This window comes from Jaculus jaculus, chromosome X (genome assembly GCF_020740685.1).
Source record: "Jaculus jaculus isolate mJacJac1 chromosome X, mJacJac1.mat.Y.cur, whole genome shotgun sequence".
In the NCBI taxonomy this organism is placed as follows: domain Eukaryota; kingdom Metazoa; phylum Chordata; class Mammalia; order Rodentia; family Dipodidae; genus Jaculus; species Jaculus jaculus.
In genome coordinates this window covers 18235709-18261325 of record NC_059125.1, presented here as the reverse complement: position 1 = coordinate 18261325, position 25617 = coordinate 18235709, and the positions used below count along the sequence as shown (strand labels likewise).

General features: G+C 35.0%; 1 protein-coding gene across 1 annotated transcript in view; it reads right to left on the bottom strand.

The window, feature by feature from the left end:
- Window positions 1–25617, bottom strand: part of Dmd (dystrophin) — a 2157654-nt gene that overhangs the window by 1383373 nt on the left and 748664 nt on the right. The window contains exon 18 of the mRNA XM_045140973.1: window positions 5765–5888. Within this exon, the coding sequence (XP_044996908.1) occupies window positions 5765–5888 (124 nt within the window). The remainder of the gene's footprint in view (window positions 1–5764; window positions 5889–25617) is intronic.

Sequence of the window (25617 nt, the reverse complement as noted above, 5' to 3'; positions counted from 1 at the left end):
CAATAACATAGACTGGAGAAAACATAGCATCATCAACAAGCAGTGCTGGAAAAATTGGGTAATCATATTTAGAATAATGAACTTAAACCCTGTAATTTCATCATACACAAAAATCAATTTCAAATACATCAAAGACCCCTATATATGACTTGAAACTCTTCTCCTACTGAAATTAAAAAAAAAATAGGAGGAACTCTTCATGATATAGGAGTAGGGAAAGAATTCCTGAAGATACCCCAGAATTCTAGAAAAGTAAACAGTCACTCAACCAATGGGATCTCATGAAAATAAAAAAAAGCTCTTACACAGACAAACATACCATAAGCAGAGTCAATAGATTATCCACTGAATGGGAGAAAATTTTTACCAGCTATACCACTGAAAGAAGCCTAATATCTGGTGTCTAAAACGATCTCAAAAATGAAGCAATAAAAAAAAAAATCAAACAATCCTAGTGTCGAGGTGCATTCCTTTAGTCCCAGAACTTGGGAGGAAGAGGTAGGAGGATCACTCAGAGTTTGAGGTCACTTTGAGACTACATAGTGAATTCTAGGTCAGCTAGAACTAGTGAGACCCCACCACCAAAAAAAGAAAGAAAAGAAAAAAATGCCAAAAATGCTGCAGAAAACTAAATAGGAAGTTCTCAAAGGAAGAATTACAAATGGCTAACACACAGTTAAGAAAATGTTCAGCTTCTCTAACCATTAGGGAAATACCAACTAAATCAACCATAAGATTCCACCTTATTCCAGTAAGGATGGCAATTGTGATTGTTTCAATAGATGGCACCCAGTATATTCAGTGTTTTATTACTTTATAGTTTGGATCTTCAGCCAACTGGCTGAAGGAGGCAGATCTTAGGGTCTAGCCCTAAGGTGTGGTGGTGGATCTGAGATTCCAGTCTAAAGATATGCAAAGTGCCCAAGTTTCTTCTGGAGTTCCTGAAGTGTGCTGTGTTGTGTGGCTTTTGGACTTGTGGTCTTTCTCTCTCTGCTTGGACCTACGAAAGCAGGGCAGCTTCTTCTGTCATTATGTAATGTCCTCTGGATCTGTATGTTTCAATGAATATTCCTTCATCTATAACTGTGCCTGGTCTGGAAGTTCATTTCAGCAAACCTAAATTGTCTGCTACAGAAATTGGTACCAAGAGTGGGGTGAGATGAATCTCACCATGTGGATTTTGTTCTTTTGTAACTTCTGTTTTAGAAGAACAGACATAGACTTGGTACTTATAACTACAGACGATTCTTATGACAGTTTGAAAATGTTAAGTGTAATGAGAATTGTATTTGGAGACTCAGCTTATGAACTTGGAGGTTTGGCTTATGAACTTTCTAAAGAGAATAAAAGACTGCAGAGGTCTTTGTTGGAACTGGACTGCTGGCATAAGGATGGCTGCATTCTAAGATTTAAGTGTTTAAGCTGAAAAAAAATTCAAACAAGTTAAAAGTATAGGCAGTGAGACTAGTTTTATGTTGCTGTTGTCAAACAATATTAAGGAAGATGTTCCAACTGTTTTACATTCAAACAATGTAGAGAATGTGTGAGGAAAAACCAATAAAAATATAAAAATTCTTTGGAAAAAGACTGGAGGAGGAACCCACTTTTCAAGGTCATAATACATTTTGTTCCTAAATTAAGAATATGGCTGTATCCTGCAACTTGGTATTGGTTTCAGAAACATAAAAAAATACTTAGAGTGGTCATGAATTGGACATGGTTCTAGGAACTACTGCTGAAATGTAACATGAGGCAGGGCGAGATGACCCTGACTGGCTGACAAAGCCATTAGAATATAGACTGTAGTTTTCATGGAGACCCAAACATGTTTTGGCTATACCAGGACTATATAAGGGCTATAATAGAGACTGTTGGCCTGGGATGGTAGTTTTCGTTGCCTACTCTGCCCAGTTGAAGGAGCAGAATTAAAAAAAAAAATTCCAAAGATAGTCACTTACATATCAGACTTGAACTGCAGAAGTCTGATGTTTGCTTGATGGTTGTTGAGTTTGCATTGTTCTAGTCTCTCCTTGCTAGGCCCTATAACAGTTAAAAATATTTACTCTGTAACATCATATGCTAAAAGTATATAACTTATTTGATTTTACAGAACTGACAGCTAAAAAATTAAATCTTAAATCTCAGAGGAGACTTGGGACTTTGGAAGTATCTTAAGCTGATAAAGATTGTGGGGGCTTTTAAAATTAGGCTAAATACAATTTACAATGTGTCATGGTTTTAAATCTATTGGGGACCAGGAGCAGAATGTGGTAATTGGAATAGATGGCCCCAAATATATTCAGTGTTTTATTAGCTTGTACTTTGGATCTGCAGCCACCTTGCTGGAGTAGATAGATCTTAGGGTTCAAACCCTAAATTGTGGTGTGGATTTGAGATTCCAATCTAAAGTTATGCAAATTGCCTCCATTCCTCCTGGAGTTCCTGAAGTGTTTTCTATTGTGTGGCTTTTGGTGTTTTGATTTTGGCTTTTGGGGCTGTGAACTCCTCTTGGACCTGTGAAAGCATGCCAGCTTCTTCTGCCATTTTGGAACTTCCCCAGGATCTGTAAACTTCAATAAATATCCCTTCATCCATAACTGTGCCTGGTCTGGAAATTCATTGCAGTGAACCTAAAGCTTTCTGCTACAGCAATTATTTAAAAAAAAATCTAACAACAACAAATGTTGGTCAGTATGTGGGGAAAAAGCAACCCTCATCCACTGTTGATGGGAATGAAAATTTGTACAACCACTATGGAAGTCAATATGGTGATTCCTGAAAAGGATGAACATAAAGTTACCAACAGACCAAGTTATTCCTTTACTGGGCATTTATCCTAAATGCTTAATGTTTCATTACATTGATATTTTCTCAACCATCATTATAGCAGCTCAATTCATTATAGCTAAGAACTGGAATCAATCCATGTGTCCAACATTGGATGAATGGACAAAAATTTGTGGTATGTTTACACAATGGAATTCTACTCAGTGTTAAGAAAAATGTATCCAGTGAAATTTGTGGAAAAATGGACACACTTACGGCAGTTCATACTGTGAACTCACACAATCACAGTAAAACAAATGCCACATGGTCTCACTTGTCTCTGGTTCCTAATCTGGACCAGCTCCAGTAGGCGACATGCCTGTTAGGCAACTCAAGGCCCAGACAATAGGCATGGAAGGGTTTGGTATGAGGGAAGATGGTGAAAAACAAACACATAAAACTAAATCCAAAATGAACTAGTACTGTAGAAACCTTTGTCCTTGGAGACAGACTGAAAGATATAACCCTCAACAGGAGTCAGGGGAGAGTGATTAAAAAGAAGGGCCCTGGAGAGGGTGGGATGAAGCCAAAGTTTTTTTTGGGTTTTTTTTTGTTGGTGGTGGTGGTGGTGGTGTTGTTTGTTTGTTTCTGCCTGTAACTCCAAGTACCAGAAATCCCAGCACCCACAATGAACTGTTGATCAGAGAGATCTATGTGGTCCCCCAAACAAAACAGGTTTCTGACCTGCCTGAGGCACTATATGCTTCCAGCACAGAGGATGGAGAGACCTGGCTGGAATCTGGAAGAGAGCCAGTCCCCAAACAGTGAGCCCATCTCGTGCAGAAAAGAGCTAAACAAGTACATAAGCCACTTGGGGAAAGTGGCAACAGTGGTCTGAGCAACCAGAAGTCTAAGCAACTCAGAAGGATAGGATATACATGCCACTGCAAAAGAGGTACATGGCCTTGTTGAGTAACCAATAGCTTTCTGAGTGGCAATGGGATTGACTCAATGTAACAGAACCCATATCTAGAATTTGGAACCAGATCTGAATCCTATGGAGACAAATATTATGTTCAGTGTCAAGCTCTCACTATTCCTTGGCTAAAACAGGGGCCACAAATATCAAATTCTCCCTAAATTAATAATACTAATTCCATTTAAAATATGCTTACTTCACTCTCCATTGTAGAATCTGTTCTTTTTTAGAAGGTTGTGAGACCTGAGGAGATAATCTACCTCTCACTCTTCAGCCAAGCCACAGCTGAAACAAGAGAGGAATTGGGGAGACAAGCAAGAGTGCTGCTTCCATGCTGTTCCTGATAATCAGTGCCATAGTTTAGGAGACAAACCCTGAGGATACTCAACACTTAACCAAAGCAGACATTTAGAGCCTCCTAAAAGCTCATCACTGAAGTAGACTTAAAACTCACCCACTATGGCTCAGTGAATTTTGTGGAAGAGGGGCCAGAAAGATATTAAGAGCCACAGGTTAAGACATTAGGCCCAGAGTCATTCTCTCCCTCCAACAACAGCAAAAAAGAAATTAGCTGTTGGTTCCACAACGCATAACCCATAACCCCATGGGGAATAACTGCAACCCCACTGAGAAGGGTTCCCAGTGGAACCGGGGCAGAATGAGCCAAAAAAAGAAAAAAAAAATGTTATCAACACATGACATAGCTACACAAAATATGTTGTTAATAAAAATAAAAATAAAAGTAACAAAATAAAAACTTCAAAATAACTTTCCTAATTGTAAATATAAGTAGTTACCTCTAATAACTTATGACAAATTATGTTCCATCCTTAGGCAGACTAAAATATATATTATTTTATCTCAAAACTTGTTTTTGTTATTACTCTTCAATATTTCTGAGCCCATAGGATTCATGAGCTGATATTTGAAATAATATTATGTTTGCGATCATATAATGGATTTTGTAGTTCATAAATTGAATCCTAATACATGTGCTTGCATATGACATTTCTGAGGCTAAAATTATTTTACATTCATGTTTATGGAGTTTGTTTTTATATTTATTCTGTCTTGTAGAACTTTTCTTAGAAAATGCTATTAAATGCATATCAGAAAGAAATGTTTTGTAATTGTCAAAATTAAATAATAAAACTTCAGATAATTTTCCAGAAGATGAAGCAGCTTATATTATGTTAATAAAAATAATTGTGTAAATGCCAAACTATACACTTTGAAAAGGAATACACTTAGGGTCTAAAAAATCCTAGCCATATAAGTTTATGGGAGTAAAGAGTTTATTTCAAGCTTTTAGTTCCAAGGGACATTTCCTCACAGTGTAAAAAAGCATGACAACAGTTCACAAGTTCAGGTATCCACAGGGGGAGAGAGTCAAGCTCGAGTAATCAATCCCAAATTCTGCAAGAAATACACCTCCTCTAGCAAGGTTCCACATCTCAAAGGCTCCACCACCTGGGAAATACTTAGAAAACATAATCACAAACACTTGACACTATGAGGAACTCATCACACTAAAGGCACACTTTATTATTCCATTCTTCTATATTTTATTCTATTGTGCAATGTTCTATTCTTATGTTCTATAAAATATACATTAGGAAATCACAATGAGTTCATTTTATATGTTGATAATCTCCAACTAAGTAATACTTAATTTTAAAAGTATGAAAACTTCCTGAAAAGATTGTTTCCTATGCTAATACTTAATTTTAATCTGAAATACCTCATATATTAAAAATCATTTTATTGTATTGTATTTGAAGTCAGGACTGGAGAGATGGCTCATTGTTTAAGGCACTTGCCTACATGTAAAGCAAGATGCACACAATGGTGCATGCATCTGGAGTTTATTTAAAGTAACTGGAGACTCTGGGACATCCATTCTCTCTCTCTCTCTCTTGCACTCCTTGCAAATAAATAAATAAATAAAAAGATTTGAAGCCAAAGAATTTGTGAATGGTACAAAATAGCAAAAGGAATAAAATTTAATTCAGAACTTACGTTGACTTTTTCTTTCAGGTCTGATAAGTTGCCTTCCTTCCGATAGATAGCAAATTCAGGACTCTGGAGCACTGCTTCTGCACGAGTAATCCAACTATGAAGTTCAGTTATATCGACATCCAACCTAAGAGAACAACAACCAAAAAAAAAGGTGATCATTTCTTATTATCTCTTTCTTCTTATGAAAAGAAAAATAATTTATTCACATTTAGCATTCTCTTCCCAATCTGATCTCCCAATTTTTTCTGAATGGCACCATGATTTCCCTGGTTAGGTGGACCCAAACTTTGGAGTCAGCTTTCATTTAAAATCTTGTGGTCATGGAGGCAATTTAATCCACCTCAATGCATATTATAAGTTATTACACGAATTATTCAATATTTGTACTATTTAAAAATTAGTTTCTGGGCTGGAGAGATGGCTTAGCGGTTAAGCGCTTGCCTGTGAAGCCTAAGGACCCCGGTTCGAGGCTCGGTTCTCCAGGTCCCACGTTAGCCAGATGCACAAGGGGGCGCACGCGTCTGGAGTTCGTTTGCAGAGGCTGGAAGCCCTGGCGCGCCCATTCTCTCTCTCCCTCTATCTGTCTTTCTCTCTATGTCTGTCGCTCTCAAATAAATAAATAAAAAATTTAAAAAAAATTAGTTTCTGACATGCATTTTTGTGAAAAATTCTGCTAGTTGGTCCAGTTGAAAAATAATTCTGATATGCATGTCTCATGTCATCATTAAGCATATTACTTTTGGACTTGACTGGTCAACTTGTTATGATAAATGGCATATGGATAAGAATAATCCAAGTAAGGGTGTGGTAATTACAAACTGTAATTTGACATTTTACAGCACACATCCTGAGAAAGCAATTATAACATAAGAGGTCCAATGTCTTGGATGATCATGCTTTAAGAAGCCCTCTCTCCATTTACCCTCTCCCCTTCTGTGTGGGCATGTGTGTAATCTGTCTATCATCATACCTACAGCAATACACGTGTGCATACAATATTTTCCTTGCAGAGGTAAATGAGTGCTTCAACACTAGATGTAATTGAAAAAATGCCCCACGAGTAGTTACAAGAAATGATATTTGACTGTTAGTTTAGGTTTTTGATGTAGGTAATTTTGCCGAAATAAATATCTTCTTTGTGTGTGTGTGTGTGTGTTTCAAGGTAGGGTCTCACTCTAGCCCCAGGCTGGCCTGGAATTCACTGTGCAGTCTCAGGGTGTCCTCAAACTCATGGTGATCCTCCTACCTCTGCCTCCCGAGTGCTGGAATTAAAGGCTTGTGTCACCACACCCGGCTTAAATATCTTCTTATATACCCTGCTATTTTAAAACATTTTTCCTTAGCTCTTTGAAAGTATTAAGAATATTGACTCTTGCCAAGTTAAAGAAGAGACCTGAGTTTCTTTGGTAGATATGCACACAATGGAATATTATTCATCTTAGAAAATATCCATGTTTCATTTAAATTTTCTATTTTTCATCACTAATGCTGAATAAAACATAGTTAGATTTCATGCATAAAAATATTTATGTCCCCTTTGGTAATTTACTCAACAAATCTATTGAAATATATTGTATTCTTATCAACATTCATTCATGTTCAGCATCAGAATATTTTAAATATTTTTTGTTTTGTTTTGGTTTTGACTTTCTTTTGGCCAATGTTAAAATCTAAATGTCTCTCCCTGGTTTGTTACTGAATGATAAACACCAGAGATGCTGAGATATTAATGCCTCACAAGTATTAAACAGGGGGAGTTTTGATCTTGGGCATCAATAACCCAGATTCCTTAGTACTCATTTGTACAATAATGAAATGGCTGAATTCTGCATTCTTTTTTTTTTTTTTTTTTTTTTTTTTTTCGAGGCACTCTAACCCTAGCCCACGCTGACCTGGAATTCACTATGGAATCTCAGGGTAGCCTTGAACTCAGGGCAATCCTTCTGAGTGCTGGGATTAAAAGCATGTGCCACCACGCCCAGCTTGCATCCTTTTCTTTACCCTATGTCCCTACTATAAATTCCTGCAATCACTTTGCACAACTACTTACTAGAGAGACTATCAATAATGGCTTTTCTGAAGCTTTCAAAGCTCTAGGCCACTCTTCTTATCCAGATGACCCTGGTTGTTTATATTAAAATGTACGAAAATAGTAAAAACTTTCTATCCGCCATGTCCAAACATTTTATCTTCTCTGCTTGTATAGCACTGTTCTCATTACAGTGACTTTCCTTCTTTTTACTTAAATATCAGTCAACTTGCCTATATTTTATATGTGATACTTTGAATTCTCAGTCTTGTAAACCTATCAATTTTCTATCATCTATGACTGAAATGCAACAGCCCCTTGTAAGTACATTTTTATAAGGAAAATCAAACATAATACATTGACTCATAAAAAAGTCAACAAGTCTCCTGTTTCCTTTCTTGTGTTTTATAAAAAACAAGGTTTTGGTATGTGTAGTCCAGTTTACTAGAATGTTCCCCTACATCCTTTTCAATCTATTACTCACTTATTTTTTTTTTTTCTAAATAGGACCATTTGAAAAACTGATCATGTCTACAAACTCAATGGTGAGCTTCATTTTGTTGATCTTTAGTAATATTTATGGCTATTGACCATACCCACAATGTTGAAATTGTCCTTCCTTCATCTTCATGATGCCATTCTAATGTAATCTGTTTTCTATTTCTATAATCACTTTTTAAAAGATGTAAATCTTCTTGTACCTTTACATTATTTCCTGGATCACAAAACTCAGTTCATTCCTGATACAAATCTACTACATTTTTGTTACACCAACAATTTTATCAATGCTCATGACTTGAATTTCAATCTATGTGTGCAAAGTCGAATTCATTACACATTTTTTTTTTTCTGGTTGTTCACTTACCATGACAACATTTTTGTTTGTGTTGCAACCAAGTGTGAATAAGCGACTCTAATTGTTCCTCAGCTGGATTATTTTATATGAACTAAAAGTAAAATGATTTGAAAAGCATATATGGTATGTTATCCTGGTTCTTAAAAATCACTCAAATTGTTTTCAAGTTTTTATTTTAAGATGAAGAACAAAATTCAATATGAGCAAGTATAATCTAATCTTGATGATGGACCTCTCTAAAATATCACTTTATTAAAGATATATATATATATATATATATATATATATATATATATATATATATATATATATATAAATATATATTGGGCATTGGGCTAGGGAGATGGCTCAGTATTTAAAGGTGCTTGCTTACAAGACCTGCCCACCTGAATTTTATTACCCAGCACCTATGTAAAGCCAGAAGCACAAAAGGTGATGTGTGTATGGAGTTCACTTGCAGTGTAAAGAGGCTGTCATGCCCCCATTTTCTCTCTCACTCCCTACTCTCTCTCTCTCTGTCATAAATAAATAAATAATATTTGTTAAAGTAGCATATCTCCATCAAGTATCTTAGGAAACTAAAACTGTAACTTAGTTCTGCCCTTCTCCCTCCACATAAAATGAAATGAAATTCCTCCCTGACTCATATTCAACTTTACACTGGAAGGTTTGATGCTAAAAATGTTACTTGCTAGTATAATCCATTTTCATTACTTTGGTTCATACTTATCCCTTTTTAAAAATCAATTTGACTTAATTATATAAAATATACTCTGACAGGGATAGAGATATGTCTCAGTGGTTAAGGTGTTTGACTGCAAAGCCTAATGACATGAGTTAAGTTTGATTCCCCAGTACCCACATAAAGCCAAATGCATGAAGTGGCACATGCATAGGAAGTCCATTTGCTGCATTTAGAAGCAGGCAAAGATAGGAGCATCACAGTGAGTTTGAGGCCACCTTGAGACACAGAGTAAATTCCAGGTCAGCTTGGGCTAGAGAGAGATCATACCTTAAAAAATAACTGTCATAAAAAATGAGATTAGAATATAAGAAAATTACTGTAAAATTTACCTGTGGTCTCCCTAGTTTCTTTCTCTATTACTTTATATGAATATTGCACATTTCAACATATAAATCCATGAAACTATAACATATCTCAAGGTATTTTGGCATCATACTGAAAGAGGTATTCTAGGGATGTTCAATAAAATTTTCCAGTAGGCATAGTATTTGCATTTATTTTGTTTGTTAATGTTATAATAATACTCTTGTGCAAACATTATTAACCAAGGTCATTTGCTAAGTATGGAAATACATGATTTTCATAAAAAAATAAATTCAGACATGTATGTTTTCTGAAAATATAAAACTGCATGTTTTAAATATCTCTATTTTCCCAAGCTACAGCATATACGCTAAGTATTTAACATGTCTCAGACATGGTATTGACTTCATAAACATCAGAGTTTAGAATGCCTGTGTCCACATTATCAAGGAATTTGGTTGACTGAATAGTCTCTTTAACTAAAAAGGTTTTAGGCCTGAATCTTGGGCTTAACTTACATTGGGGCTTTTGATGGTTAATAAAAAGTAAGCATCTTGTTATATGAATTAGGTTTAAATCAACTCTTACTCTAGGGGCTCTGACAAGCAAATTGGTTATCTCTGTACAATGAAGGGTGTGTGAAGTTAATACCATGGTAACTGTCTGCTTGTTGCTCTGTTAAGATTTTTAAGGGATACTTGGAAACCACTTGGCATGTTGTTCTAATAATTCAGACCAATTTAAGTCACTGAATATGATGTTCTACAGAGAGATCTTTCCTCATTCATTATTTTACCTAAGTGTATAAATTTAAATAGGGTTTACACCAAGTGCTTGAACTTCCCTTTCATATAATAGGCAATGCAGCATGATGACAGTGTTTTTCTCTTTATAAACACACATTCAAAAATATTTTTTTTCAGATATTGATAGGGCAGATTTAGTAAACGTTTCACCTAGGTTAAAGCAGCCACAGGAGCATAGACTAACACATTATACTTCCTTTCTGAAATGGAATTAATCAAAATGTAACTGTTGGACTTTTCCCCTTTCAGCAATGTGACATTTTATTACCTGTGGAAATGGGTAGAATTTTAACCAAATTAATGCAAGACTACTGCTTAGAAATCATCTCAATTAAATCTTTTTTTTTTTTCAAGGTAGGGTATCTCTTTTGCCCAGGCTGACCAGGAATTCACTATGTAGTCTCAGGGTAGCCTCAAATCACTGCGGCCTTCCTACCTCTGCTTCCTGAGTGCTGGGATAAAAGGTGTGCACCACCACACCCAGCTTTCTTATTCATTCGTTTATCCAGTGTTTCTATTTAGGATTGTTTCTTCAAAAATATCTCTTGTTTTTGTAATAAATGTTCTCTGTCCCAATATAATATGCAATCAGCCTACATCCTGATGTCTAACATTCAACACCATCTTTTTTACAGATCTGAAAGTTAAAAGCTTCTAGCATTGGGTTGTTTTTAATACAAGGCCAGTAGATATTCTCATCTATTTATCCCAGTTGAAAAAGTGAAGAAGAAGCAGAAGTAAGGTTTAAAAATGCTTCCCATGAGCTTTGAGTACAGATGGCTAACATTCAGTTTTTATGTTCTACTATGCAATGAAAACAGTCTTCTTCTTGAATCCTACTCTAATCTTAGCTTTTAAGTGAAAACTGAACATTCATTTAATTCCTTATCACTTTGGCAGATATTGTTTCTGGCATTTTCATGGCATTCTCAAGTTTTCTGCTGCTCTTGAGTATTCTTCAGATATGCTTGCTGAGATGCATATCAAATTTGGGGAATTCTAATTTTAATATGTACATGCTTGTGGATTAATTGTTATCTTCTCTTCCCAGTGCATCATTGGTGGTATTTATATCATGCTTTATACTGTGTGCATCTGAGTATTAAATTGTCAGCTAAAGACAAGTAACATTTCTAAAAATTATCAAGGAAAACACTACATACTTAATGTCAATATCATTAAGTCTTGGCATGTGTATTTTATCTTGTCCAGAAAATTCCTCATTTCTGATATTTATTTTCTCTGCTCTTAAAACTCTAATTAAGGGCTGGAGCGATTGCAAATTGGTTATGGCACTTGCTTGTGACCCTCAGGACACAGGTTTGATTCCTCAGAACCCAAGTAAGCTAGATGCACATAGTTTTGCATGTGTCTGGAGTTAATTTGCAGTGGCTAAAGGACTTACAATGCCCATTCTCTCTCTCTCCCCCTCCCTCTTTCTCATAAATAAATAATAAAATAAAATAATTTAAACCATTGCTAATGATATTTCAACTTAGTGATGCTATAAATCCCCTTAAATTATCTGACGTGCAAATTAAGTTTTGGATTTCTAAGATAGTGATTACACTTAACAGAATAAAATTTCAGTTTTATGGAAAGGTAAACTTTAATTAAAGTATTTCAATAACTAGTAGATAAAAGGGACTTTAAAATGATCTTTCTTACTTAAATTTGGTATCAAATTGTAATCATTCAAATACCATTATAATGTCTATTTCTAAAATGTGACACAATTTAAAGAAGTCACCTTTACATCTTCCTCTCATATACATTAATGGGAACTATCTCAAAAAATTAAAATTATGGGAGCCCTGACCAAGAAGCCAGAACCAGAAATATTAGATGAATTAGTTATAATGCCAAGGAACAGAACATAATATGGACAAAACTCATGTGACCAAAATGATTAAAACTAAAATGTTGCTAAACCACAGATATTTCAAGACTATTTTTGATCTTGGACAAGTTGAAAATCTGTTTGAAACACTTTGATGCAAGAAAACCACCTTAGCAAAAGTTAATAGACATATTTTCTTGAGTGATAGATGAAATATTATAATAGTAATAGATGTGTGGTGATGTGGTTTTATATGCTCAGGTTGAAATTACTGCCATTTCATTTAAAATCAAAAATGAAATGTTTTTTTAAAACTAGACACCAAAAGATGGACATGTCCTGTGAAATTAAATGTGTCACTAGGGGGCGAACCTTTCCTTTAAAAGCTTGTCTAGTCTTCAATTTAACATCTCTTTTATTTTCTTATCTACATGACAAAAACATTGTGACAAATGTATTTTCAAGGGAGGTTTCTTACACACAGACAAAATATTCAAAGATAAAGATAAAATGTGTACAAAGAACCTGTGAGCAGAACACCTTAAAGCACAGTCATAATACTTTCAACTATTTTGACACACACAAGTATCTTGAAGTCATAATACATAAAATCCTTTGAGAGAATATGCCCATATATTTTCTACACATTTCTATGTTGGGTGATATTCTTAATTAGGGTATCATTTTACTGCATTCTGGAACACAGCAGCTTTTCCCTACATTCAAGTTAAAGAAGATAAAAGGAAAAGTAGAATTTTCATCATACTGATCATGCTATATTCTTTCACAAGGAAAAATAATTACTCTCACATAAAAACATATGATCTGAATCCTCACATGAAAACTTGTAGCATATTCCTTATTATTCACACAGACACCAATATATATCAAAGATGCTATTGAGCATTGTTGTAATCAGGTTCATGTTACTTGCAGAAAACACCTGACCAAGAGCAGCTTGTAAAAGGAAAGGGTTTATTTTGGCTTACAGACTCCTGGGAACTTCCATGATGGTAGAGAAAAATTATGGCATGAGCAGAGGGTGGGCATTGCTTCCTTCTCAACATCAGGTAGAAAACAGCAGCAGGAGAGTATGCCAAACACTGGCAAGGGAAGCTGACTATAGCATCCATAAGCCCACCCCCAATAATACACTGCCTCCAGGAGGCTTCAACTCCCAAATTGCCACCAGCCGAGAACCTAGAATTCAGCATGCATAAATTTATGGGGGACACCTGTATCAAACCACCACATTCCACCTCAGGCCCCCATAAACTGATAATCATTCATGGTGTAAAATTCAATGTCTTCAGTACAACTTTAATAAAAGTCCCCATAGAAGCCGGGCATGGTGCTGCACACCTTTAATCCCAGCACTTGGGAGACACAGGTAGGAGGATCATCATGAGTTCAAGGACACTCTGAGGCTACATAGTGAATTCCATGTCAGCCTGGGCTAGAGTAAGACATTACCTCAAAAAAAAAAATAATAATGATAAATAAATGTCCCCATATTTTTGGTCAATCCTAGTGATCAAACATTCCCATAGTCCAAAAAAAGCAAAACAAAACATAATGGCATAGAATAATTATTCACACACAAAAAAATGGCATTGGCCATAGCAAAAAAATATTCAACCAATAAAAGATTTAAAACAAGTAGGGAAAGCATCAGGCTCTGTAGCTCCAAAGACTGACAGTTTTAACCATTGTTAAGTCTCCAAGTCTGATAATTCTATCCAGCAATAAGTCTCTGGAGTTCCATTTCTTTCCTCAGGTAGGCTACTCACAGTCCCAGGAAATTTCAACCATCACTGGCAGTTCTCCTTGGCAGCCATTCCATAGTCCTGGGATCTTCACTGATTCTCTACTGCAACCCATGGTTCATTCTCATGGCTCTATTGGGTCTCCATGCAGATAATCCAACAAGACTGCTTCATACTGCCCATGGCCATTTTCAAATATCAAACCATATTACAAATTCAATTACCCTTGTTTCCTGCATTTCTTATGCTCCATAGTACCACGTGGACTGCCAACTTGTTAATCCAGTGGAGGGGTGAAGCAGACATTGAAGAACAGCAAACTCCCTCAGCATTCAGGACTCTTACTTCAAGTGTCCACATTCTTCTTGATGTTCCAACATAGATCAATTGGTCCAATCTCAAAGCTTGTAATGTCTCAAATAGTTACATGGGTAGCAGTTTTGACCCAAAGATTTCATTTTTCTATGTGGTATATTCCTGTGCTCACACCAGTCCACTAGTATGCAACAGAGCCCTGCACAGGTTCTCAGGACATGGTCATAACAGCAAGCCCCTCACACAAACTGCTTCTAGCCCAGTCCAGGAAAAACTCTTTCTCACTCTTATAAGCCAAACCTCATGGTCCATAGTTCTTACTGCATTCAGTTCTTTCAACTCTGACCAGACCATCAAGCTGTACTTACAGCACTGAAAAGCATGTGTTAGGCCAAGATTTCAAATCTTTCCACATTCCTTCCTCAAAAGCAGCTCTGAAAGGCCCAAAGTCACACATTCAGGTTTGTAGAAGCACAATCCCACCCTCCTCTGGTACCAATTTTACTTTAGTCAGGTTCATGTTACTGACAGAAAACACCAGAACAAGAGCAGATTGTAGAAGGAAAATGTTATTTCAGCTTATAGATACGAGGGGAAGCTCCATGATGGCAAAGGAAATGATGATCAGAGGATAGACATAACTACCTGGCCAACATCAGGTTGACAAAAGCAGGAGAGTATGCCAAACACTGCCAAGGGGAAGTTGGCTATAGCACCCATAAACCTTCCCCCATTAATACAGGAGGCTTCAATTCCCAAATTGCCACCACCTGAAGACCTATCATTCAGAATGCATAAGTTTATGGGGCACACCTGAATCAATCCACCACAAACATAGATCACAGAGTGTCACTTATGGCATCATACAGTAGTGTTAAAACATTGGCAAACATTAGCAGTATTGCACTTGGCAAAATAGTTCAATTATATGAGATTTCTATTTCTACTTTGACCTTGGGTAACATACTTTTTACAGAATTTCTTTTTCAGTAAAACATATCTCTATTCAAAGATAGCAAAATGCTCCCATGAGACCTTAGAGTCTATGAGACATCAAAGTCTTCATATACAGAATGTGGCAAATTCTTAAGCATTTTTGTCAAGCTTCTAATGTTAACTAAAAATTTGGATTACTAAATTTTAATGCACTTTAACTTATGAAGAAACAGCAAGAAATGGTATTTGAGAATATGGTATCCTGAGTGGGGCTTTCTATGTTTAAATCCTTTCTGTACTTCTTCCTATACACTACCCTGTGTAAGTTACCTGAACATTTTCTCACTAGAAAGAGGGGACAATGCCAAGCCTTAGAAAAGGTTTTGATAATGGGTTTATGTGCTATTATGTACAACATATTTGGTAGAATATTTAATGTGTGGTTGAATTCATACACATGTTAGCTATCATGATTGCTACCTTAGCTAGGTTCTGGTCTCAGCTTGATACAGTTCTTTACCACTCCTTACCTTTTCATGCATGAGAGTGGTTATCTTTACATTAGTTTTCTGCTAAGGATAGAAAAATAGTATAAAAATGACAAGGGAGCCATATGTTAAATATGGCCTATCACTCCATTTTGAACATAAAATTTCAATGGAACCCATTTATATTCATAATAAATATATATTTTTACTGCTTGAGCTACAACAGGAAACAAGCAAAGTAACACATGTGACACACAGACCCTAAAATATTTACTTTCTTCCCTTTAAAGACTCTTTCCCGGCTTCCTACTTGATGGAGTGAAAGTTAGATGGCATCTCCATACCTTGTAAGAAAATTACTATGATGCATAGTAGTCATTGTAAATTGTTTCCTCTTGAAACAGGCATTCACTTCCCATTATCAAAACATTAAAGTCTGTGCCATTGGTTTCTCTCTCGCTTTCTCCCTCTTTCTATCAAATAAATCAAAATTTTTAAAAAACATATTTTTAAAAATTGGGCTCAAGGGATGGCTTAGCAGTTGAGGCGCTTGCTTTCAAAGCCAAAGGACCAAGGTTCAATTCCCCAGAACCCACACAAGCCAGGTGCACAAGGTGGCTCATGTGTCTGGAGTTCATTTGCAGTGGCTGGAATCCCAGGTATGTCCATTCTCTCTCTCTCTCTTTCTCTCTCTCTCTCTCTCTCTCTCTCTCTCTCTCTCTCTCTCTCTCTCTCTCTCTCAAATAAATAAAAATAAAATATATTTAAAGTCTGTACCTTTGAATCTGAGACTGGGTATATTCCTTTACTATAACCTGAATCTACCCTTTCAACCTCAACACCTAATTTGTGCTTTTCTCACCTTTCCATTATAAGCACACAAAACTGTGAAAAATATGTAAGGGATATGTGTGTGTGTGTGTGTGTGTGTGTGTGTGTGTGTGTGTGTGTGTGTGTGTTTATATAATATATATTATATACAGTTATATATGTTATACACACACATACTTATATGTTTATCAGAACTAATGTCCTCAAGAACCCTCTATGCCAAACTATTAAACAGAAAGTTATATTTTCTTGTTTGAGACATTTTAATAATTTACACATATGTTTTATCCTTTTGCTTGGCTAATACTAGAATGTAATCATCCTGAAGGGAATATTTTACTATAGTGCTTTACAAATAACAGTGATCCATTGGTTCTTATTTGAATGCTCAAAAAATTTAGCATGGAAATCAGTGTTTCTATCACTTCCTTCCTGAAGTGCTATGACTCATCTAGAGTACAGGAGTATTCAAAGAAAACACACACTAGATGTGCCTTGAACCCTATGGGAGACAATTTAAACTTTAAACACTCTCAGTGTGAAATCTGGATGAGTTTAATGAACTTCAACATGCTTTTATGTTGTGGGTCTTGAAAGTTTAAATAACTTCTAGTCAAGGTTCAGAAAGTATCTAGTGCAAGGTAGAAAGCCATTTAAATCTGACATGTTCCTAATGCTCCACTGATACTTTTCCAATGTTGTGACCTGTTTCAATCCATCCACATCTTTTATTGAACACTTCTATGAACATTAGTTAAAACACAAATTAGTCTGAGTTTTACAAAGCCAGTTGATAGCCTGGGTTGCCACAATAAAATAATATATATTGAACTACTATTTCTCTGAGTTCTGTAGACTGAACTGTCAAGATTAATGTGTTAACAGGGTAGTTTCTCGTGAGGACCTACTAGCTACACACTTGGAGACTCTCTCCTTGCAAGCAAACTCTCTTGTGTCCATTCGTTAAGGGTACTGGTTCCTTCGTGGTGGTTCCATCCTCGTGACTTCATCTACTCCTAATTATCTCCCTAAGACTTCATCTCTAAATGTGGAAAACTTGAGCATTAGCATGTGAATTTTGCAAGGAAGCATCACTTTTATATTTGTGTGTTCATATAAATTCTGTTAACTTAATCACTTTCCAGAAGTGAATGTAATAGTTTTCTCATAATATACCAGAATGAGGATATAATCTATAATCACCAATGTGTACTAATGGGAAGATTACTGTTCTGTATTAACAATTAAGAGTTCAGTTTTCTGTAAATACCACCTTCCATTCCATAAGTCCAATTTCCTGCACATAAGTCAACTTTGAGTTAATCCTGGTTAGAAGTGTTTTGCTTTCATATAAAATTTAAAAAATATAAAATTTAAATTAAAAAATAAAAATATAACATTTGTGTTGTCCCTCTACTTCTAGGCTATTAGCAACTCCCCACTGTTACTACTATTTTACACTGCTTCTCCAGGCTTGTGCTGGTTCTACATTTTCTACCACCTCCTGAAGGAGTACCCAGTATTAAGTCTTCTCTATTTGAAACACCTAAAGTGCTTTCTATTTTACTAACCAACAATGTGACATAATTCCTCCTAATAGACACTGAAAATCTAATGAATATTTACTTAGTATGCAATATGTGCTGAATTCTGTGTAAAGTGCTCTAGTGTAGTGATGAATAAAGTGGTTCCTTTCCTCAAGGAAATTACAAAAAATACAGATATGCAAAAACAAAGCTCTTACAAAATACAATTTAGTAAGTGCTTTAAAGAAAAAAATAAAACCCTGAAAAATGCCTAGGAGGTTATAGAGACACAAGGTAACATATTTGGAGGCAAGGAATATGGGAGTAGGGAAAAACGTTATTTAGAAAAATTTTATAGAAAGACAGTAGGTATAAAGAAACAGAAGCTTCAGAGAATATAGAGCATTGGAAGATCAAAGAGTAGTTAATTAAATTTGAAGTATAATATAGTGCTACTGGAAATGAGTTTTGTGCCAGTGTGTGAATTGTATTTAGTACTTTGTGAAAGGATAAGTGTTTTTATGAGAGAATTAATCAAGTCAGTCACCAAGCCTGCTTTTTCATCAGATTTTTTCTTAATTTCCAGATGTTCTTAACAAAGGAAGCATATTGACTTATATTCTGCTTGAAACTCTTCATCTCATCATGACCAGTAGTAAACTCCTTTTACACTATTTTGAGCAGCACTGTTGTGAGTAGTATATACACACTTGGAAAAGGAGAAAGGGATGCAGCTGGAAATTAGGGCAGCTAAAGATTCTACAGGAATTTCTGTGATGTGCTTATCAGGAGTTACAGGTAAATGAAAGGTCTAATTCAAAATGTATTTTAAGATATTCTCCTGGGAGACAGGAAGAGTGTAGTTATAAAAGTGAAACTAGCAGGAGACAAATCAAGTAACAATTTCATGGAGAAAAAAAATTAGAGAATGAGCTGGAGGAAAAGCAGAATTGATGATGATAAAGGAATAAATGAATGTAAATGTAACTAATATACTTTGAAAGAATTTCATAATGTTGCAGATATCAATGTCACTGTGAATGGCTGTGCAGGGTTTTTTCACAAGCCCAGGCTGTACAAATCTTTGAGATAATCATGTGAGTGACTTACGCAATCTAACCTACAAAAGAACACTTGACAGTGGACTGAGGATCCTAAATGAAATGGGGGCAGGCAAGGGAGGACAGAAGAGGAAAAAGTGAAAGGAACACAACCAAATTACAGTATGTTCAGATATCAAACTTCCCAATAAAAATTAAATAAAACAAGAAATAAAATATAAATAATGCATGATTACCCTCCCACAAGAAAAGGATAGCCAGAAATCTTAATTTCTAAGTTACAAGATTTGGATAGTTAATAATGACATTATTTATAGTAATGCACAAGAGCATAAAGTTTGATGAGAATAAAGTGAAATGAAAATTTCACCATTATGTGCACTTACTTTAATGAGACATGTAGATTGATAAGACATAGTCAGAAAGCCAGTAGGAGAAAAGAAAGAGCAATGATAAACTAATGTGCTAGAAATTGAGGAAAAGGAAATTTTTGGAAGGGACTAATCATCACTGTCAAGCAAATCACAAAGGTCAAGAAGGATAAGAAGTCAAGATGACCTTTGGAAATGGCACTGCAGGAGCTCCCTGGAGACCTTGTTGAGAGTAGAGAATAAGGCAGTGAATGAAATAATCAACAGTAAAGCAGTAGAGATATTCAGATTTAAGATGAGCTATGTACTCAACGATGATACTTCTTAATATTTTAATTAATAAGTATTATTGTTTTACTGCATTGGTAACAAATTTTCATGTTAGTGCTCTAGAAATATAGCATGCTGACCACATTCTAACATAGGTCATCTATTTCTGTAGCTAAACATCTAGAGCTATATATACTGGGACATACAACTAATTCCCATTATATATTTCTTCTTTAAAAGTTAATTGACATGGGGCTGGAGAGATGGCTTAGCCGTTAAGCGCTTGCCTGTGAAGCCTAAGGACCCCGGTTCGAGGCACGGTTCCCCAGGTCCCACGTTAGCCAGATGCACAAGGGGGCGCACGGGTCTGGAGTTCGTTTGCAGAGGCTGGAAGCCCTGGCACGCCCATTCTCTCTCTCTCTCCCTCTATCTGTCTTTCTCTCTGTGTCTGTCGCTCTCAAATAAATAAATAAATAAAAATACTTAAAAAAAGTTAATTGACATGTAATAACTGTTCATAGTAATAATGTACTTCTTGAATATGTATATACATTTCATAATGAGCACATGAGGGTGATTTACACATTCATGTAGGGATTTATCACTTCCTTGAAGGAAGAACATTCAAAACCCTCTTTTTTTGCTATTATGAAATAGGTAGTGTGTTATTGACTATAGAACACCAGGACCTTCTCCTCTTGTTGAAATCGCATGTTTTAGGCACCAAGCAAACAGAAGACTGCAAAACAAGCAAGTAATACAAGATAGACTCTGGCCCAGGGAAGCCTTGCATCTAGGGGTGAACTGTTCATCTGTATAGGTCACTGCTGAATTAAGCAGTACAATTCCAAGATGGAAAAGCGGTGTCCCTCAACCAAGCCTGGAGTACATGGCATCAATCTGGTATAAGGAAAAATAATTAGAAGTCAGGTTGTAAATAAGTGCATAGTCTGTAGAATGGTTTGAATTTCAAATTATAGGGCCTGAACCAGCAGTACTGCCATCAACTATGAACTTGTTAGAAAATAAAATTATAGTAATCAACCCTTGATGAACTGAAAACTGGGGTTAAGGAAGAAGGTTGTTATCCCACAAGCACTCCAAGTCATTCTGATTGATACATGCTAACATGTGAGAATCATGGTTCATGAGATGGAACATCAGACTTCATGGTATATCAGAATGGCCTAGGGAGCTTGTAAGAAATCCTGGGGCTTGGACCTTAGGAGATGGTCAATAGTTTCAGACACTTAGATCAAACTGGAGCTCAGATACCAAACAACCTTGAAAATAAGGGTTCAGAGTTTCTATAATTCCAAGGCCTACAATTCCAAGGTACACAATGCCATGGGAGGCACAGAGTGAAGAGTTCCAAAGCTCAAAGGATAGAAAGCTTGATCTTCTAAGCAGCAAACAAGAGGGATCCTGACTCAAACAAGTGGAAAGAGAAGACCAATACCCTACTATTGTCCTTTATGTCCTTTACATGTATGTTGTGATAGTCATATACCCATACACATGAGCACATCATCATTATACACACAGAATAAAATAAAATAGAAGTGAAAATGATTACAATCCAAAGCATCTTGGGCCACCAGCAGTACTTGATTCAGCAGGTTTGAAGAGGGACATCAAATCTGCATTTAGGGCTAACAAGTGATTGCTGTTTCATGCACTGTACTTTGAACATTCCTAGTCCACATGCTCTCTGGCTTACTAACATGTGTCAAAAACTCATATCATTCTATTCTTGAAAGCATGGTTAGTAACTTACAGCTCATAGACACATTTGCCATTTAATTAGATTTCTCATATGTTTAATGCTTGTTTTTCAGATTCAGTTGGAAAACCAAGCTAAAATAATACTGCTTAAGGCATGAATATAATAACATGGCATAGTTGTTATCTAATATTTAATCTTTCCAGTGTTATTGTATATATTGCCATCATGACAGCAATAGCTACAAGGTAATAAAAATAATTAAGAAAGATCCCTAAGGAAAAAATCCCTAAGGGAACTGAAAAATTGAATATAAAATAATAATGAAGGTATATGGTTCAGTGAATTCCTGTGATAATTTGGTAAGTGTACAGACAATACAGAAGGAAGCAAATACATACTCTGCTTATCCTAGCATGAGAAAAATAGGCCAAGTGAGTCAAAGCATTTCTAAATGTCTTTATATTGTTGCTGAAGTCCAAGATGCTGAATTTTTAAGACTTTACATGAGAATATGATCATTGACATGATATTCACTTAAAAATATTCAATTTTCCATTCATTTCACCTGGTTGATACAGAAATAAAAATTAAAGCTTTTGTGATACTATTTTAATATAATTAGTACATGATTAGTTACTAATCTCCTGAATAAATGACTACTAACCAGATAATAACTCTACTTTTAACAAACTCTGAATTCCATATTCTGATAATTACTATATGTAAAATAATGTCATGAACTGTATGAATAATTTAGTTTTAGAATTAATTAAATTGTGACCAAAGATCCTTTTTAAAATCTTAGTATAAGGAGGACAATGTTAGTTCTAAATACAACATACATAGAAACTGTATAAAGAATCAAGTAACTGTCCTTAGGTAATTATGAAACAACTTTGCAATGGGTTGAACTTGGAATTTAAAACTCTTAATTGCTTTGGATAAATTATGATAGGCTAATGGGGAAAATTATAGCTAAAGCTTACTTAACTGGTCATGTGTTTATTAGTAAGAATATTACCATGTATAACTAGGTCAAATTATTAATTAATAATGGAAAGCCAAATTATAGTTATTTCAGATATTTAAACTGTACCATTCACTCTGCTAACAACACATTTTTATTATTTATTGCTTAATATAACACAATTTAAGTAAACACAAGTATGATTACAGGCTTTTTTTATTGTGATTGGTGATTATAAATTTTTATGTGAAAAGCATTAAGGCAAAAGGAATGTAATGTACTGGGGAAAGCTAGTCATAAAATTGGTGGGAGATTGAAAATAAATCAATAGCACCCAAATTGGTTTGGGCTGTGTTCTGATGATAATTTAATTTATTGGTCCCTTCTTCTTGAGGCATAAAATAAAGGCAACATTTCAAATATATTAATTTTAGTAAGATTTATTGAAATTCAGGAGAAACCTAAATAAAGTAAATTAAATTGCTTATTTTATATATTCAGAAGTTAGAAATATCAGATATTAGTTAAACAATAACAGCTACCTAATAATTAAATCCAACAATGAATAAAAAAGTAATTAAAAGAAAGAGACCCAAAAGAGAATAAAAAAGCTGCAGAAATAAGAAACTAATTTCTATTTTGAAAATGAAAATATATATCAATAACTCCAACACCATCCAACACTTGTACTAATTCCTCTATCTCCACCAACTTTAACACATGTGAAGACTAGCATAATGTTTATTGCATTTATACAATATTTAAAACTTTTTAGGCACCATATTCACTGTTTCTTTATGTTTGATAATATTTATATACTGAATCTGACTCATAAGTCTTAAGCAATTTGCCTGAGGTCACAAACTAGCAATTAAAATTGGAAAGTTGCAAATCTGAATCATTTTATTTCCAAAGGCTATTTGCTACTCTTGAATATAAAGGAAATGAAATATAATAATTAAATACATGTACAATATAACTGATGACAATAACAATAAATTTGAGGTGATGGCTGGATGTCCAAGTAGAAACACCGATGGAACATTAGTTTATAAAGCTAAAATATGGGGAGGAAGGCTTAAACATGGAGCTATGGCTTTGGAGTCATTCAAAGCCAGACTTGAACCAAAGAATGGTGATGATGAAGATAACAAAGTTAAAATTTCAAAAGCATAGATTTATGAACATTCCCACAGGAATTATGCAGACAGGAATATTAGTTAATTAAAAAGTAATATTGGGATGAGATATAACGAGTCATAGATGCTAAATGAGCTTATAGTTTTTAAAAATAATTTAATAGAATAAAAGTCCAATATTCACTTAAATGCTACTGTTTTGCATCTGAAACAAGAAAATAATAACAGCTCTCATAAAGCTTGCAGTCACATTTGCATGATGCCTGATTAATCACATTCCAACATGTAAATCACTGTCAATTGTCAAATTTAATTATCTCAAAATACATCTTCTTTGTTCAGTCTAAATTTAGCACTGCAGAATTTTATATAGCCTATCTATGTAAAAATGCTGTTCAAATCAGTACACCCATGAGAGTGTAAATAAATGCTAAATATAATTATGCTGAGACAACAGGTAAATTTGATAGATTTAGGCATACTACGAAATATCACTTTAGTCATATATTTACTATGAGGCATTTTATTATGAAATGCAAATTCCACATCCAGGCCACCAGACATGAAATTTTAGCATAAGCATTGTGTAGTTGTGTATAATAGTGACAACAGCCATACCTATCTTAGAAAATTATCAGGAAGAATAATTTCTATATAATTAAACCACTGAATCATTTCTAAGTACATAATGAAAACTCCAATAAGTGTTTGGGTTGAAAAAATAGTGTGTTTGTTTGTTTTTTTTTTTTTAATTCTCAGTTGGACCTCTCATCCTAGGCAATTATAGTAACTATTGAGAGCCTATGATACAAACAGAATTTAGGTAACAAAACTTTTCAATACTAACCATTATTTCCTGCAAACAAATGAAGTCATAACATTATTTGATAAGCAAATTGTCTCAAAACAAAAGTCCTTGAAAAACAATCTTTTAAAATAGATTGACCTCTCTCTTTCTCTCTCCGTCTTTCTCTCTCTCAAATAAATAAAATATATTTAAAAAGTCTTTTTAAAAATTTGGCTGGAGAGATGGCTTAGTGGTTAAGGTGCTTGCCTGCAAAGTCAAAGGACTTCGGTTCAATCAATTCCTTGGGACACACATAAACCAGATGCACAAGGTAGTGCACGCATCTGGAGTTTACCTGCAGTGGCTGGAAGGCCTGACGTGCCCATTCTCTGTCTCTCTCTTCCTCTTTCTCCCTCTCAAGTAAATAAAAGATGTATAAAAAACATTTTTAAAACAGATTGACACAAAGCTAGGTGTGGTGGTGCACACCTTTATTCCCTGCACTTGGGAGGCAGAGGTAGGAAGATTGCTGTGAGTTCAAGGCCACCCTGAAACTACAGAGTGAATTCCCGGTCAGCCTAGGTTAGAGCAAGAACCTACCTTGATAAAAACCAAAACAAAACCATATATATTATATATATATATATATATATGTATGTATGTATGTATATATATCCCTCTCCCTCCCTCCCTCCCTCTCTCTCTCTCTTTCTCTCTCTCTCTCTCTATGTGTATATATATATATATATATATATGTGTGTGTGTGTGTGTGTGTGTGTGTGTGTGTGTGTGTGTTTGTATATAGATTGACATGATTTGTGTATAAGCCTATTTCTAAAGACATCAAAAAAGTAAAGGAACAAGATTTTACCCTGCTATAATAACTGTTGAAAATTGTTGGATTGTTTCAGTACCCATTAATCACATGTCCTCTAAGCATCACCTACAGACAGCTATTTAATGTGACATTAAACAAATTAATCAATGAGCTATTAGTGTTAATAAAACAAAATTAAGAGCTTCATTGGTTGGCCTAAGCCATTAGGCTTTTCCTTTTCTCTGTCAATGAATGTTAACATTTCAACTTTGAA